The sequence below is a fragment of the Vidua chalybeata genome, chromosome 1 (assembly GCF_026979565.1).
Source record: "Vidua chalybeata isolate OUT-0048 chromosome 1, bVidCha1 merged haplotype, whole genome shotgun sequence".
Classification (NCBI taxonomy): domain Eukaryota; kingdom Metazoa; phylum Chordata; class Aves; order Passeriformes; family Viduidae; genus Vidua; species Vidua chalybeata.
Window position 1 is genome coordinate 53,420,552 of NC_071530.1, and position 17,971 is coordinate 53,438,522.

Consider the following 17,971-nt stretch of genomic DNA (forward strand, 5'->3'; position numbering starts at 1 on the left):
CTGAGTGGAGAGTCCAGTATAAAGATTTTTAAAGCTTCTGCTTCTTTCCACTAACATCATGTCTTTCTGAGGACAAATGTTTAGGCAATTACTGTAATTATAAGGACTCCATTTTCCATGTGAAGTAGAGAGGATGAGTAGTCACACAGGACTGTATAATTACATTTATTCCCAACCCCCTCAAGAAAATCTTTCACTCAGGCAGAATGAGATTGTTTATTTGATACATCAGTGTTAAAATCATACAAACACACGTGGAAGAAAATTAGGAATTAAATTATGTCTTCTCTTTGAGTCCCATTAGGGAAACTGAAGGGAGCAAAGAGAGGACAAAGTATTGTGAACTCAGTGTGAAAGAATGTAGCTAATGTTCCTTATCTGACCTCATGCTGAGCCACAGCACCAGTGCAAAGCAGTTCTTCTATAGCATCATCCTCATACCCCAGCACGCTCTTCAGTATCTCCACTGTGTGTTGTCCAACAAGTGGAGGTGGTTTTGCATGTGACACAGCAAAGTCACTGTATCTGACACCTGGTCCTGAAAAAAAAAAAAACAAATAGGAGGGAAATTATTTTCCAGAGTCACTACCCATATTTATATTGATTTGTTAGTTTAAAGGAAAGTACCTCATTTTCACACCAGTTCTAATCGCAGTCATTACCATAGAAATGTTACATTCTGAAATTACAGACTAAAAAAAGATTCCCGTTTGCAATAATATACCAATAAGCCAGTTTTAAATAGTTCACTCAAATGCAGAATTACTGGATAGTCACCCAACGTTATGAAAATCTTCCCATTTTTTCCAGTGATATGTATATCAGGGTGCTTTGAGTCATATTATGTCACCAGTCTCCCACTCTCTACTACTTGAACAGCAATGCCCAGCCCACTCAGGCTGCAATGCAGAAATCCCCACATTTCTACAACCCTAGGCAGCACAAGTATTAGGACACAATTCAATGTCATGTTAACACACTTTTACTGATGTCAGAGCGGTGCAAGGACAATGGGTAGCACCATCTCCGGCCAGCAGCAGCTCAAGTACCTCTGCAGTGTGCTCCATTATCCTGCAGTGACACAGAACTGACAGCATGCACAGACATGGTATTCCTCAGTTTGGCTTACATTTTATCAAAAATACAAGTAGCAATAGCCATAAGAAAATCAACAATGATTTATTTACTCTGGCAGGAATAATTTCAAAAGTGAAAATGTGGAAGATGGCAATGATAAGAAGTCTTCTATTGCAGGTAGTCATATCTCATGTTTTAGTGGTGCTCTGTAGTGAACTTTCAGTGTAGCTCCCTGCAGACAAATAGCTATACCCTTACTACCAGACTCAGAAAGGAGAATGAGCCACAAATTTGTGCTGGGATCAGAAGTGAGGTATGCACTCAGCACATGCAGTGAAAGATTACCTGCCTCATGGGGAAAGAGAAGGCAATAGTTTCCTTAACTGCTAATTAAAACTCTTCTTTAATACAAAACTGAAAAACCTTTGATGCTATTGGCAAAAGGATTCGTCTATTAATAGTAATGTCTTTTATTACATCATTAAAAGAATTTACAAAAAAGGTTATATTTCATTATATCTTTGTCTATGAAACTACAGCTTTACTTTGAAATGTGAAGAAATACATAGAACATTTCAAAAACCAGAACAGTATTTGTTTTATTTCTGAAGAAATAGAATATTGACCAGCAAGGGAAGTGAACTACAGCATGAATTGGTAAATTTACTACTGGAAGCTACTATTTATTTGAGGAGAGATGCTGGCAAAGGTCAATCAGCATGCCAAAACATGTCATTTTATTATTTTTTGCCAGTCTTCGTGAACTGTAATCAAATGTTTAACACTGTAAAATATCCACCTCCAGGAAGGACAAAATAAGACAAAAGTTGCCTAGAAAAACAGTATTTTTCAAGCTGATTTGGTACATTTCTGACAAGTATGCTCCTGGAAAGACTAGTGGTTGTACTTGATGATCTTACAGGTCTTTTCCAACCCAGATGATTCCAGGACTCTATATATGGTTTCTGAGTTTAAAAAGGAAAGGAGTTACAATTGGGGAATTGCAGACCAAATAATTTAACTTCAAGTTCCATTCAATATTTGATAAAATAATCACAATGAAAATACTCAGCAAATGAGTAACAGCCAGCATGTACCTCTTCAGATCAAATTGTGTGTGTGATCTCTTGACTTTCTACCAGGAAAAGGGCTGGAGGGGAGAGACATTCCATCTAAATTTAGATATCAATAATCTAGATGTAGAAGTTTAGTTCCTTAGACACTCTGGAGACACTGAAGATGGAAGTACACACTTACAGTGTCTTCTAAGACACTGGTAAATGAGTAAACCTGGCCAGATGGATTGCAATCACCTGTGTTTCTCCATAGAGGAAAGGGTAGACAAGTGCCCTAGATGGGGAGCTTTACCACCCAGACATCAAGCCAGGTAAGATGACCCTCTGTCATGGCTTAATTCCAGCCAGCAGCCAAGCCCCACACAACCACTTGTTCAGTCCCCCACCAGTGGGATCAGAGGGACAATCAGAACAGGTAAAGGTTGAAAACTGACAGGTCGAGATAGAGACAGTTTAATAGGGAAAGCAAAAGCCTTGCACACAAACAACAAGAATTCTCTACTTCCCATAGGGAGGCAGGTGTTCAGCCACCTCCAGGGGAGCAGGGCCATGTAACAGTGACTTGGGAAGACAAATGCCAAAACTCCAAAAGTTTCTCCCTTCATCCTTCTTTACCCCACTTTATATACAGAGCTTGATGTCATACAATCTGGAATGTTCTCTGGTCAGCTGGGGTCACCTGTCCTGGTTGTGTCTCCTCTCAGTCTCCCATGTGCCCCCAGTCTTGCAGCGTGGCAATATGAGAAGCAGGAAAGGTTTTGTGAAAGCCCTGCTCAACAATTTTTAAAAATCTCTATATTATTCAGCACAAATATGAAACACAGTCCCATACAGCCACTGTAAAAAAAATTGCCTCAACCCCAGACAAGACCAGCACACTCTTCAACCCATAGGACACCAAATCAAGATTTGACTTTCAGACAGAAAAGTCTCTGCTATTTTCCATAAACTGACTAAAGAAACAAGGTCTAGATAAATCCAAAGCCAGGTGCAGTACTGAAAGGGAAATCATATTCAGAGAATTGCTTCTTGGGATCTTCTAAAACAGAACATTTTAAGTGAGCTCCAGAGGAATCTGTTCAGTATGAAGCGCTTACCAGTTTATTTTTACCTGGATGGCTGATGGAACTCAGATCTTACCTGCTCAGCTTTCTGAGGACTTCAAAAGCTAAAACTTCCTGTGAAGCACATTTTACAATGACCCGGCTACATTGGAGAAATAAATAAAAGAGGGTGATAAAAGAGCTCTGATAAAAGAGGGTGAAATTCAATACTGTCAAGGGGAAGGAATTATGTTTCATTACATAAATACAGGGCAGGGGACAAACAGGAAAGTAGGAATAGTTAGGGGTTATTCTAGTTCATAATGTGAAGATGAGTCAACAACATCATGCTGTTGTGAAAAAGGCAAGCATCATACAGGGGTGTACAAACAAGAGCGATGCCTGCAGGACACATTTTTGCTCTAGTTAGAGCTGGCAAGTCACAGCTGGAACAGTGTCTGGTGTGAGGCCCCCACTGCACAGCCATCTGGAACACCTGAGAGCTTCCATAAGACAGCAACTGAAATTTTCACAGGAAACATGACAGATTTAACCAAGTGGGACCATGGACCTAAAGAGAAAGGCTAGAGAAAAACAACTTCAAAACTGTTTTCAAAAATGTATAAAAACCCCACCACTACCACTAAAATAAACCCTAACCACACCCCCCAAAATCCATGGAAACTTCCTGGAAGGGGGAAATAAATCCTTTTCCATGTCCATGATTAGAAATACTTGACTTAAATTGCAACAAAGGAAACTGTAGGAAACAAAAAATAAACTTTTATAATGGTAGGGGTAGCAAAATGCTGAAACAAGCCATGGTAGGAGGCTGTGGAGTTTGTATCAATCCAGTCTTTAGAAAGGAGATTTATTCTAGAATAGTTGATCCCACAGTCTATCCCTGGAGCTTGCTGATGGATTAGATCTCTCACAGACCCTTTCACCCAATATAATATGAAAGCTAAGAAACAGCTCACATCAGGGATAAGTTTTCTATTAACTTGTTCCTCTGATTCTACTCACTTCAAACACGCTGAGTTTTCAGAGGAAAACTTCAGTGAGAGATCAGTATATATTAAAGGAAAAGGTGACATCACTGGGCAATATTTGAATTAATTCCTCTTCTTAGGAGTGTGTAGGAGCCCTTGGAGGGCAGAACTGGCACTAGTGCAAGCCACAGGAATGATTTCTGTGCCAGCTGAAATGCTTGTGTGACAATAATTTCAAAGTAAAAATGCCCTTTAGAGATTTATTAGTCTAGAAATTCAGCATAGTCACAGAACTATTATGCAATTTCTACTAAAAAGAAAAGATACAAAGCAATCTTATTTCAGGTGTGTGTATCTGGGAACTCTTTACAGCAAGAAATCGGCAAACCCTCAGAGGTTTAGTACCTATAGACTTTTCATTGCTTGTGCAAATCTTTGCTAACATAAAAAATTATAGATCTCAAACCCTGGGAGTTTTTGCAGTGATATTGAAAGACACAGAATAAATTCTCTAAAGAGAGAAAACCAAAATTGACATTGTGTGCAACAGACAGAATGCTTCATGCTTCCGAAAGAAAATTAATCTTACAAACTAGAGCAAGCTGGAAAATTGCACAGCAATTATAAAACCAGGGTCTTCTTTGAGCTTTTATTGTTTGATGCATAATTCATCACGCTACTTTTCACTTTGATAGAGTTATAAAGTTATCTACATTCATTCAAAGAAGCTACTTGCTAATGATCCATCATTAACGATTCTCTGTTCATTCCTTGTGTAACTTCTACTTGGCTTCTGTGTCAATTAGGAGGGTGCAAAGCTTGCCAGTCAGGCTTCAGCAATCCCACGCTCCTACTGAACAATGTGCCAGGAAAGCAACCAGCAGAATGCTATGCAAATGCTAATTAAACACAACTGCCTTATGAGGAAACCATCCCTAGAGGCAGAGAGAGGTGAACTGCTTTAATTAAGGTCAAAATCATTTGCATGTGGGTGAGTTACAGGAGCCTTGCAGATGTAAACGGGCTTTCGCTGCGGTAGAAGAAGGGTGCCTGGTGAGAGGGTGTAAGATGATGGTCATCTGTGCATCCTTGCTGTCAGCAGGACATACTTAATTCAGGCATGAAGTTAAGGGGGCATTTATTGTCACCTGAAAAAAATAATGAAAGAATGAGTGGTAGCTGTAATTTACCTTTGTACTGTTAAATTAAAAGGAGTCTGTTTCTCTTTTTGCTATGATCATCACTGACAGTAAAGCAAAGAGCGCTTTCACCACATTTAAATTCTAAGCTAATATTTTGTTATTATTATCATCACTTGGATTTTGACACATTGCTAAAATACATGCTGTGCACACCACATAACCTACAAGAATTAATAGTGTGACAATAAATCAAAATTTTTATCAACTGTAACCACAATGACAATTTTACCAAGACATCTTGAATGCTTGAACTGAGCCTCATTACAAAAAATTCTTTTTCTTTGGGGCCTATCTACAATGGCACTGCTAAGCATCACACTGAACTATTAGTTAAAGACATACCAAACACATTAAAGCAAAAGAGAAAAATGAGATACAACCACTGAAACAGGTCCAGAAGGATCCTTCCTGCAAGAATGAGATGCCTTTGAATACTCACCCTAAACAGATGAAATACACAGCAGTCTTTGGAACATGTCTCTGGGCATTGCTGAGATTTGGGGCTGCAGAAACAAAGTCATTTTCACTCTATATGCAGCAGAAATTAAAGTTGGATTTGAATTCCATTAAATGCCCAAAGCATAGTATATAAAAGTGGGTAAAAGTAATAATCTTTGTTTTGTCCTGACAAATAGCATTCCTCCAGCATTGTACAGCAACCACCGGAAAACACATTTTCTACAGCACAGGTTAGAGCATATTGAAGCAATCTAACTCTCAAACTATGTAGACAAAATCAGGCCTGAGGACAGCCAGGCTCAGGAGAAAAGTTATGATTATTTGTTATTATTCAAGTGGGACAAGGGAAAAAAGGGAAAATTTGAGCTAATAGGTAAGTATACATTCTGCTTGAAACATATCATCTACCTTTGCAAAAAAAGAGCAATGAGAAACATAGCACCACTTGCTAGTTAGTTCTACCCTAGTATACAGTGTAATTTATACAGATGTAGGAATCACATGAAAAAAAACAGTATTTGGTTTGCATTGCAAGGTTTTGGCTACAGAGGCAGCTTCTGGCAGCTGCAGGAAATTTTCCCTATATCCAATGAAGCCAATGCCAGCCAGCTCTGAGATAGACTCACTGATGAACAAGGACAAGCCAGTCAGGGACAGTGGTGATAGCAGCTCTGGGGCTACATATTCAAGAATGGGAAAAAACCTGCAGAACAGTAACCAAAAGATAAAAGTGTGAGAGAAATAGCTCTGCAGATGCCATGTTCGCTGAGGAAGGAGGGGAAGGAGGTGCTCCAGGTATCAGAGCAGAGATTCCTCTGCAGCCCATAGTGAAGACCATGGTGAGCATGGTGTGCCCCTGCAGCCCATGGGGATTCATGATGCAGCAGAGACCAGTCTGCAGCCTCTGGAGAACCCCAAGCCAGAGCAGCCTGAAGGAGGCTGTGACCCCGTTGGAAACCCACACTGGCGCAGGCTCCCGGTGGGACCTGTGGACTGGTGGAAAAAGGAGCCCATGCAGGTTTGTTAGCGGGACCTGTGACCCTCTGGACTCCCACACTGTAGCAGACCATTTGAAGGGCTTCAAATGGTGGAAGGGACCCACCTGGGAGCAGTTCATTAAGAACTATAGCCTCTGGGAAGGATTTGTGTTGGAGAAGTTTGTAAAGGACTCTATCCCGTGAGAAGAACCCCACACTGGAACAGGGAAGAGTGTGTGTCCTCCCACTAAGGAGGAAGGAGCAGCAGAAATTTGTGATGAACTGTTCACAACCCATCATTTCCCAACCCCCTGCACCATGGTGGGAGAGAAGGTAGAGAATCAGGAGTAAAGTTAAGGCCAGGAAGAAGAGAAGGGTAGGGAGAAGCTGTTCTTCAGATACAGTTTTATTTCTCATTATCCTACTGTGACTTGATGGGAAATAGATTAATTATTCCCCAAGTTGAGTTTGTTTTATGATGACACTGATTTTTCTGTGTCCTTATCTCAACCCCTTCCCCTGCCCAGCAGAGGAGGTGAGTGCTAGAGCAGCTATGGCGGGTAGCGAGTGTGCAGCCAGGGTCAACCCACCACACAAAACAAACATGTATGCCTCTTTCAATAACATGGTGTTGCTACACAGCAGTTTTGCAATTCCAATGAAATATCATCAACAGTTAAGAACGATGGCCCAGAGCCAACACACTTGCACGCAGATCCCTTATATGCTACAGATCAAGTGTTTGGAGCATGCAATCATCTGTTTATGAAACCGGCCTGAAGGAGATCAGCAGGAAAGAAGCAGTGACTTCTAAGGCAATGAAAAGGAAAGCAATACAAAATAGGTCCATGAGAGGGACTTCATGGCTACTATGAAGAATATATAGGTGTTGGAAATGATGTGTGCAGGGATATGATATGAGTAGACCAGGGCAACTGCATTTTGAGTGTATGGTTTCTTCCCATTGGTCTCAGCCATGACTTCTGTCAATCTGTTATTCCCAGCTGAGAAGATGGTGTGCCCAAGCACACAGCACAGCACAGTTTGGCTACACCATTTTTCACCAGACTTCTTCCCCTTGATGAAAGTCAAAGCAGAAAAGTACACAAGACAAAAAAGCTCATTATAGAGTTCTTACTAGTATGAGTAGTGCACACAGGCTTCAAAGTAATCTCCAGAATTAATGACCTGCTCCATCTCAACTGGAAAATTCTCATATTTTTCTTTTTCTTACCAGAGATCTGAAAGTTTAGGAGCATGGGAGACTTTTTGGGAATCTATTTAATTGCTGGGAAAAATATTTCTTTTTGCATTACATTAGACCAGGTGATCTACCTTTTAAGAACAACTCATAATAGATTGGGAAAAAAAGTAATTAAGGAAATAATATTCAAAGTCTTGCTCCTCCTTCCTTACTGCTGCTTCCACTTCCTCCCCCACTTAGAGCACAGTCACATAAAGTGTTCACCTAGCATCCAGCACAGCTGAGAGGGTGGAAAACTTTGGCAGGATTAGTAGGAATCAGTAACTGAGATTGGAGAGGATGGACCAACTTGAAAATGGTAATAAAAAAAGTAAACCTTGCTCTAGGTGCTATAGGAACACAAATATAAATCATCAGTAAATATTAAACAGTAAAATCAGTAGGGCAGTAAATAGCATCAATATTAGCAATATCTACAAGCCACCTTTTCTCCTTTGGACAATTCTGACTTCTGTGGAAGAGGTATGAGGAGAGTCCAACTGCACACAAGTCAAGAATTTTAAAACAGAAGCATTGTGAGAAGAATGACTTGACGGGCAGAGGGTAAATACATATAATCTGTGATAGCCATGATGGGTGTTTAAAAATGAGACCACTTTTAAACCAACACTTAGGCATTCAAAACATCCCCTACACAATTCTGAAAATCCTTTGCTAAGTACATTTATAAAAGTACTTTCTCACCTGAAGCTGCATGTAAAGAAATGCATTAAAAAACATTTAATGTATTTCCTATCAACCAACATCTTGGATATAATGAGTGTAAATACCACTCAACATTTATATAACTCTTTACATTTTCCAAAAGACACAATACTAACTGTACCTAATTAATATTACATGACTGCTGGAGTAAAGGAAATAATTTATCAGTCACTCTGGTTGCATATTTGAAAGTAATTCCACATAATTGTTCTATCTGAGTAGGACAATTTTGTGATAGGACTCTTGGCACCCAAAAGCTTTAAAAAAAGTTGCAGTATGGTGGTGTCTACTTCTTCCCACATGTATCATCTCACAATGCTGAAAATTTGTCCCAACTTTTTGTATAGACTCATATGGTCCCACTCCTTCCTGAAATCCCCAAAGACTTCAAGAGAGGATTTAAAGAAAGACAGGAAGGAAGATGACCAGTAAGAATACACAGAGGTAGCAATTTTAAAGAACCATAAATTCCCTAGGCAATAATCTGTAGCTCCATTTCCTAAGGAAACAAGTTTATGTGTGTGTGCTGTCTTTCTAATCATCTGTTTGTTTGCCTTGTCCCTGCCACACACAGTAACTTCTGAATCTGTCAATCTTGACAAAAGTATAGAAATCCCAAGGTAAATAAAGTTCTTAACAGTGTTGTGAAAAATGGTAACTGCTGAAGGATAGGTGCCCAAATTACTGCCCTGATGACACTCAGAAAAAAACCCCAAAGAATGCAATTGTTATATATTCTGTTTGGCCGCAAATGGCTTACCAGTAAGTACAGACACAGCTCTGTCAGATACATCTAGCATATATTGTAGAAGGCTTAAAGGATATGAGGATAGTTCAGGTCATAATAAGGATTATACATAGAGTTTATCAAGGATATAAGTTTGAAGGAAAATGCTATTTAGTTCCAGAACTTCTTTTAAGTATCTTTTCTAGAGTACTGTGGAACGTGTGTTCTAGGGGTTTCTTATTGTTCTTGCAGGAAGGAGCTGAAGAACTACATGGCAAAGACAACTTGCTGGCAGAATCCCTGCAAAACTCTAAAAGGAAAATCCTGCAGACACAAGACTAAACTACTGAGAATCCAAGCTAAAAACATAATTTGTCTCAAGTCATATATAAAATGCAATACATAATCCCACCACAGGATGCTGGTTAACCACAGGTTGTGTACCTAATGCAGAAATTACAGAGTGAAGCTGAACTTGTACTACACAGGAGGTCAGATCATAATATGATCACAATAGTTATTTCTAAGCAAAAAACATTAATTTCTTAAATGCCCATAAGCAAAACTGTTTCCACCCCAACAGGGCTGGGGTTAAAATGGCCTATCTGAATCTCCTGTGATACTTAGAAGGTCAAGCCGCATATAGTTTCATGTTGCATCTTTACTGTAAGCCCAAAGGCCTTAACTACGGTGTCGTATGGAGAATAATTACAGAAGTATGCTTACACGCATGGAACAAGAAAAAACAAAAAGTCACCTGAAATGAGCCTCTTGTAAGGACAGAGCATTGCCTAGTTGCAACACACTCGCATGATCTGGAAGGTGAATCATGCCCCCAGCTGAACAGGAAGGCAAGCAGCTCCTGGATGCTCTCCTACTGAGCCTGGTGAAAACTATTTCCGAGTCCCATGCCTTGTAGTTAGTGTGAGCCTGCATGTTGGAATAAGACACGCCAGCCAACCCAGAAAGTGTTTGTATCTCCTCAGTGCACCAATTTGTCCTTTCCTGTGTCCTGTCTCCAGCTATAAGTTAGATTCTTTGGCTCTTCAGAGACCCAAAATGTAATCCTCTTAGCCAGCTGTACATCATCAGAGTGGGAGCAGATGAGCTCTTCTTTGCAGATGAGCTTTTCTTTAGGCAACCAGCTGAAGCCCAGATACACGAAGCTGATAATTCAGGGATGCAAGACAATGCACACTGAAGGACATGCACAGCCTAATCCAAAGTCTGGGTATAATTAGTCTTGCTTACTCAAGGGGCACTTTTTCAGGATAGGAGGCTTTAAGCTTTCTCCAAACAACTGGTGAAAATAACTAAAAATTAAAAACATTTGGGCCTTCCATTAACACAAATTCAAAAGAATATTCAAAAAGCTCTCCTAAGAAACTTTTGAAAATGCATTTCTTGTTCCCAAATGCCCTGACAAGGTTCACAAGCCTGATATTCCAGCTCCTAGGGAACATTCTTCTGTGGCTTGTCCTTTAAGTATTTCTGCAGTTATTTCTGTACCCTTCTGTAAGCCTGAACATCAGAACACAGCACAGATTATTTTGCAGAAGATAAATAATTTTCTATGTCCCTTTTTTATGCCTCTAAAGAGCAGACCAGCTCTTTGCAGTACACCTTGTAATGGGAATTTACGTTAAAATTATTATTTTTGATGGCTCCCATCATGCTTTAAGTCTCTTTTCAAAACCAAAGGTGTTTGTTGCACAGTCCTATTCTGGAAATTCTGTCTGATAGTATTAGACCCCACTGTAACATCCCCTTTGACAGCAACGGTTGGCAGCCAAAATAGAAAGTGAACTGGATGGCAATTGGTTTGTGGCAGGAACAGTCTACCAAATTGCTTTGCTTAAGTTCCCTAGCCTCACCACAACCAACTTAGTACAGGTTACTTATTCATTTATATAGGATGATTAATGTCTTACAACATCCATATTAGCCCATCAAGAGAAAGAAACTGAGAAATGAAAGCCTTCCTCAGTCCACCTGTAGCAGAACTGCTTCCAGTCACTTTTTAAGACTTTTACATTGATTATTTTTTCCCCAACAATCATGTATTGAGGAAGTGATTGTTCAAAGGCTTAACTCTCAGAAGGAGTATATTATTTTTAAAAGCAAAGACTAGACATTTAGTTAGATGTCAAATCATGTGTCTGTCATGTGCTGTATGGATATTGTCATGCTCCTTTATTCTATGTCTTCAGGTTGTTCCTCTGTGGCCACAATACACAGGAATATAAACCTCCACATTTGGAAAATTCGTCAGTTAATACTTTCTTCCCTGGTTAGTGATACAAAATAAATATCTTCAGAGTGAGTATTAAAACAATGGGAAAAGCCATCAGTTGCAGCACAGCCAAGGAAATTCTGTAGGTTGAAATTCTTCAGCACAGATGAGAGCCAGGTAACTCTATGTTTGAACACCATGGAAATATGTGAAAAACAATTTTCAAGCAAGGCACCTATGATTAAGTAGGGCTGAGCACTGTGCACAGCCTGATCATTCTTCCAAAAGCTCTCCCACTCCACCCTCCATTTACTTCTGCTGTCCCCTGTGTAGCAGAATGAGGCTAGTTCTAGTGCATAGGGACTTAGCCTGGCAAAGGAAGACGGGAAGGGATTTGATACTTTGTTTTGGATTACTTGAAGAACTGCAAATTACATTTTTAGCTCTTTGAGTAAGGTGCCCAGACTCTTTAAGGCATAGGCTACTAAAAATGCTGGCTGAGTTTTGAAAAGCTCTGTGCAACCTGGGATGGTTCTTTGACTGTCATACTTGAGACATCTTTAAAGGGGCCCATTTTCCTGTAAAAGCCGAGGACATTTGAAAACCTTTCCCTTTCAGGATGCCTCAGTTTGACTGTGGAGAGACATCTGGTATTCAAAGTAGACAAGAAGAGAGAGTATCCTTTCTTGAGCAGAGGAAAGTAAAATTCTAGACATAGAACTTTTCAGCCATTTTTTTTTTTTTTCAAATTCCTATTTAGAATAAGTCATAAGGTTAATCTCAAATTCTTTAAAGGGAAGCAGTGTGCTTAAATTGGAGTCTGTAAATGGGGTTAGAGAGAGAGCGCACTGCAGATTAGGCTGGGTTTTTCCATTGATTTGTAATTTGTAAGTGACAATTTGATCAATTCTGTCTCAGTGTGGAGGGCTGGGAACAGTTTGTCTTGTTTTCCATTGTTTGCTGCCAATACCTGACATGTTATATTCAACTCATCTTGCAAATATCAAATCAGTATGGGCAGGAGAAACAACCATGTCAAACCACACAGTCTTCAGTATAGTTGCTGGTTCTGTGGGTGTGCCAGTGCAAGCCTGTGAATGTCACTTAAGTATAGGCTGGTTCTCTATCAAAGTTATTGTGGTTTCTAACATTTGCCAGCCTTTACTTCATCAGAAGGATTTCAGTTTTGTATTGTACCCTAAAGTGGGCAAAAGAGTCAGAAATCATCTCTCCTCCCCCACAAAGGCTAGAGTAGAATTAACAACCAGAAATTTACGTCAGACGCATCCATGAAGAGGAATGAGGCACGAGGTTAGGAAGCCATCCAAAGAATGGTTGCCTACCTCCTTACTAAACTAAATTGAGCTAAAGTCCCTTCTTTGCTCAAGAAGACAACTGAAAAGCTGAGGAATAAAAATTATAAGCAAATTGAAACCAGCCATGCCTAACCAATACCCTACCTTAAATGTGCACAGATCAGTTTCATAAAAAGTTTCCCCATTCTCTTTTTCCTTCTCTTAATACTTTGACTGTTTCCTTCAGTTGCCCTTCAAACTGCAAAACAAAATGCTTTTACTGACATGGTTTGTAATTTTGAAGCCCAAATCTTAAGCAGCAGGTGCTTAGTTTAATGGAATTTTTCCATCCCCAAATGTCTGGGATCACCATTTGCATGTCCCTCCTACACAGCCCCTCAGCTTTTATCCTTTGCCATTTGTTTTTGTGGATTTTCATTTAATATATTTCTTCTGCTTTCAACAATCTGCTTTTTCACTACAAACCCTTCAACCACTCCTCTTATTTTAACTCATAAGATTGGCAAGTGCTGTCTCCTAAAAATCCATATAAAATATGAAAGTCCTTGCTGTCTCTGGTCTTGCTATCTCTGACTTCATTTTCAGCATTGCTCTGTCTCCTTTACACTGCACTGGCAACTTGAAAGGGCCTTAGACTGGTTGTAAATATTTGCACCACAGGAACAATTACATTTTAATTTCCAGAGGTCCTACGGCTTCTCTGCACACACACACACAGACAAGACCCACAAACCAAAAAAAAAAAAAAAAAACCCAAAAATCTCAGCAAATCAAGAAAGAAAAAGAACAACAAAAAAAAAATCAACCTGAACCAAAATAACAGTTGGGTTTAGTTCATACAGTTATTTTGAGCAAGTCTGTGTGTGGGCACATTTGTTCCATACTAACAGGTTTTGTTTCCATTTTATTTTAGCTTTTTGGTTGATTTTCCTTGAGTAAATTTTCTCTTATAATTTTCTTTTTTTTTTTTTTTTTTTTTTTGAGGTAATGTTAATTATTTTTACAGGCCTAATCTTAAGGAAAATTCAAGGAAAAAGCATCTATACTCAGGTTGCAATAGCGTATATAAAAGCATGGATTAAAAGTAACTGTGTTGAAAAAAATGGGATTCACATACTAACATTGGAACTAAAGATGCTGAAGTAAGTGAATGCCTGCTCTGCCGTGGTGCTGGTAGATTGCTCCTGAACAAGGTACAATTTAACAAAGTCGAATCATCCGTCCAATCATCAGATTAAAATTCCAGTAATAAGGAACTGATTCCCTGTATCCAGAAAGACCTTTCCAAAGTTTATGTTTTAGTTAGTCCACCAACTGTATCTGTATTTGACATGCATTTGACATATTAAAGAACAGTTTCTTTTTTTCATTTGCCTTTCTATTGCTTATCAGGTACACTTACATATCAGTATATAGCTCTTGCCCAAAAAGAAATTACATGCTACAGAAATGACCAGAACTCTATTTGCTAATTATTTTGACACAAATTTGACTGAAAACTCTGCCTTTTAAAATACGAATTTGCATTGCTCAGCAGTAAATCACAAGGGCTCACATAGGTTTCTCACAATTAAATTTTAACTGAGCTTTCCATTCTTAGCAAGGCAGCCCAGTTTCAGAAAGCCATACCAGCCACTTCCTAATCCATAAAGCTCAGAGGCTATCTTCTGCACTAAGCATGCAAAAATGTTTAATACTAACACAACTACCTCTCACAGATTATTCTGATTCTCAGGCTGATTTCTAAGCCAGCTGTTCTCAGACTGATTCAATGTGCAGATTTCATTTTAAACCAGAGTAATTCCCTAGTTACTTGCCATATAACTAGATCTTACAGGTGTAGGGCATGTTTGTAATGCTTGTTAATCTACTTGCAGGGAAAAAAATCATAAAATCAAATAATTTGTGTTGCTTTCTTGGATTCTAATGTTTTCTTCCCAACTTTCAGATACTATATCAACAGAAGAATGCCAGGAATTACATAATGCTTTATATATGTACCTGTTACAGATTATATTAGTTAATTTCAAAGCCAGATGCTATTTTTGTTTAAAGTAATCCTTGATGGTACACTTTTTAAACAAATATACTATATATGTATTACATTCCAGTAAGAGCAACTGCTTGCTATGAAATACAAAGATTTAAATTTACCTTGATTACAGATCTTTTACATTATAGCTTTGTTCTTTTCCACGTAAGTAGTGCAACTAGCTTCCTGCTCCTCCCAGGGCTTATTCTCTGTAGAGCAGTTTTGATAAAGAAATAACACCAAATACAAACAAAAATGATGAAAATGTATGAAACTCATCAGAAGAAACTAATCATCATCTAATAGTAAGGTCAACCATAGTACAGACTATTGAGCTGGGAATTCAAACAATTGGATTTTAACCAATCAACTCTGTGATCACAGGTAAATCATGTTCCATTGCCATATCTTTGTATTTCCTGTACAGTTGTGTTAGACTTGTCTATTTAGATTACAAAATGTTAGGAACTCCAGTCACTGCCTAGTATTTGTTTATACAGTGACTGAGAGAATGGGCTCTACTTTGTATTGGAATGAAATACAAATAACAATTTTCTGATATTCTGTCTCACAGAGATGCTTCAGAGGAGTATGAACCACTGTCCCAAGTTATATCTGATAAATTGTGTATTACTCTGTGGTGGGAAAGATTTCTTTCTAATCCAAAATACATCTGTCTTGCCGTGCTGCAAGTGATAGTTTCTGGGCAGAGAGCATACTAATTGCAGGATTAAACTCTTAGCTAACTCTTGGGTGGAAACAGTTTCCCATAACGTGGTAGAAAACACATGTTGGCCTCTGTCTGCAAACTCTTGAATATCACAGCCCTGATCTTGACTGGGATATTTAGGTACTCTATTGAACTATGTCTGTGCAATATAATGCAATTAAAATTAAATAATAACAAGCTATCAAGAAGTATTATTGAGATTTTACTGGCTCCAGTACTGCTTAGCCAGACTTAGTTGCACTTTGAAGGCAGAGACAATTGTGCTGAATGTAATGAATTCTGCACCTCCTTCAAGTAAGTAGCACAGAAACTTAGAGCTGAAAAATTAACTGTGATTTCTGCTAAGCATCTTAGGATCATTTTAACGTTACAAAGACTCAGGGATTTGAAGCTTTTTAAATCTAAAGTGTATCTTTGCTTATAATATCTTCCTGTAATATTTCTCATTTCTGTGGATGTACATATTATATCCTATTCTCAAATTTGAATGTCTGACACAGCTGATATGACACAGACCCCATTGGCAAGCTTCTAGAAACAGCTGGCCCCAACATCTTTTCTTCCCATGGGTATGTTGAGCAGGCAGATACCAGACTGCCAAACACAAATGTGGAGGAAATATTTCAGAAATTATTCTGTGTACATCTCATCCTCTTAGGGCTCTCCAGTCAAAAGCCTAACAAAATACTAAAATACCCATATTGTTAAAATGTACTGAAGATGCTGGAGGCAAATGCACTTTTCAAGAAAAACTAGATTGTTTGATGAAGCTACTTCTTGTTTCAATCTTATTTTTATGGTTGTGGCTGCAGTGCCAACACAATCAAGAGTTCTCTATTTTGTAATACTGAAGCAAAGTCCTATGCCAGAAAGCATTAGTAAACCTAAGAGCAAAGTTAGCTGGGTGAAGGGGGTGAATGCAGTAGGATGAGGTGTGCAGTGGGTTGTGGCAAGAAATGTTCTTTACACTCAGGAGATCACAAAAACAGATTTCTGTTTGGGAAAACACAACTCTTCTAGAGAACAGGATTAAGGATTCTAGAGGAGAAGGTAATGACTCCCATTCTTAGCTTCTAATCCCAGCATACCTTCTAACTACTCTCAGCCCTTAGCCTAACCAATCACCTGTTACCACAGAGAGGTCTGCCTTTCCAGCTAAGCCATTTCCGTATTTCTCTGCTTGGCACTACTCTTTGGCCTCATTTGCCAGCTCTAATCACATGTGGACAAACTTTCTCCCTTTCACAGAGACCATAAAAGCTAACATTAAAGCAGAAATACATTCATAGTGGCTCAGTACACAAGACCAGTCTCTGAAAATGGTTTAAAAGTAGATGCTCTTGAAGGCATGTGAGAATACAGGAGGAACATCCAATATTTCCCCATGATAGTTTTACAGCCTCTAGCAATTCATCGTCTAGCTCCAGTATCCCACCCTTTTCTTATGCATACTGCCCCATTCTTCCCAAATCCCTCTCCCTAGTCTCCTTTTAACCAACACCTACTTAAACATCCTGAGGTTAATCAACACAAGGAACTTAATACACCATGAGATAATCTATCCCATATAGCTCAATTACTCATCAACTTTTAATGTTCTTTTTTGTTCCCAAAGCCCACAACTCCCCACAGTATTTTCCACTGAAGCCTAAACTTTATTCTCACTTGCTCCTTTTCCCACTACTTCTCCAAAACCTTCTATTGACCTTAAATATAGAATACTCTAAATGTTTGATATTCCTCACTACTTACATTTTTCCAGTTTCTTCATTAATCAATGTACTCCCTCACCTATTTCTTCCATAAAGCTGACCATTTGCATATTGTGCAATGAAAGCAATGCTTGAGACAGAAAGATTAGCAAGTGTTCTGACCAAATTGACCATATTTGTTCAATTCTTCTTCTGGATTTCTTAGATCTCTGCAGATGGGATTAATGATAAGCCAAGTAACCCCACTTTGCAGCATGCACTGCACCATCATGTTTTAAGCAGGTGTGGGAAAATTCAGCAAAGAACTAATGACTCCAGAAGTGCTAATAGAACCTCAATTCATGATGAAAGATATAACACCCATTTAATACACAGACAGAATTTTTTGTAATTTCTATCTAGGTCATCCAGTCTTCTTTAGAGGCC

The 17,971-nt window shown here is 38.9% G+C and overlaps 1 protein-coding gene across 1 annotated transcript in view; it reads right to left on the reverse strand.

Annotated features, from left to right (window-relative positions):
* Positions 1-261: 261 nt before the first annotated feature.
* The window catches only part of LOC128800229 (succinate--hydroxymethylglutarate CoA-transferase-like), a 67,132-nt gene continuing 49,422 nt past the window's right edge, over positions 262-17,971 (reverse strand). Inside the window, exon 3 of the mRNA XM_053965285.1 lies at positions 262-538. Within this exon, the coding sequence (XP_053821260.1) occupies positions 375-538 (164 nt within the window). The 3' untranslated portion in view covers positions 262-374. The remainder of the gene's footprint in view (positions 539-17,971) is intronic.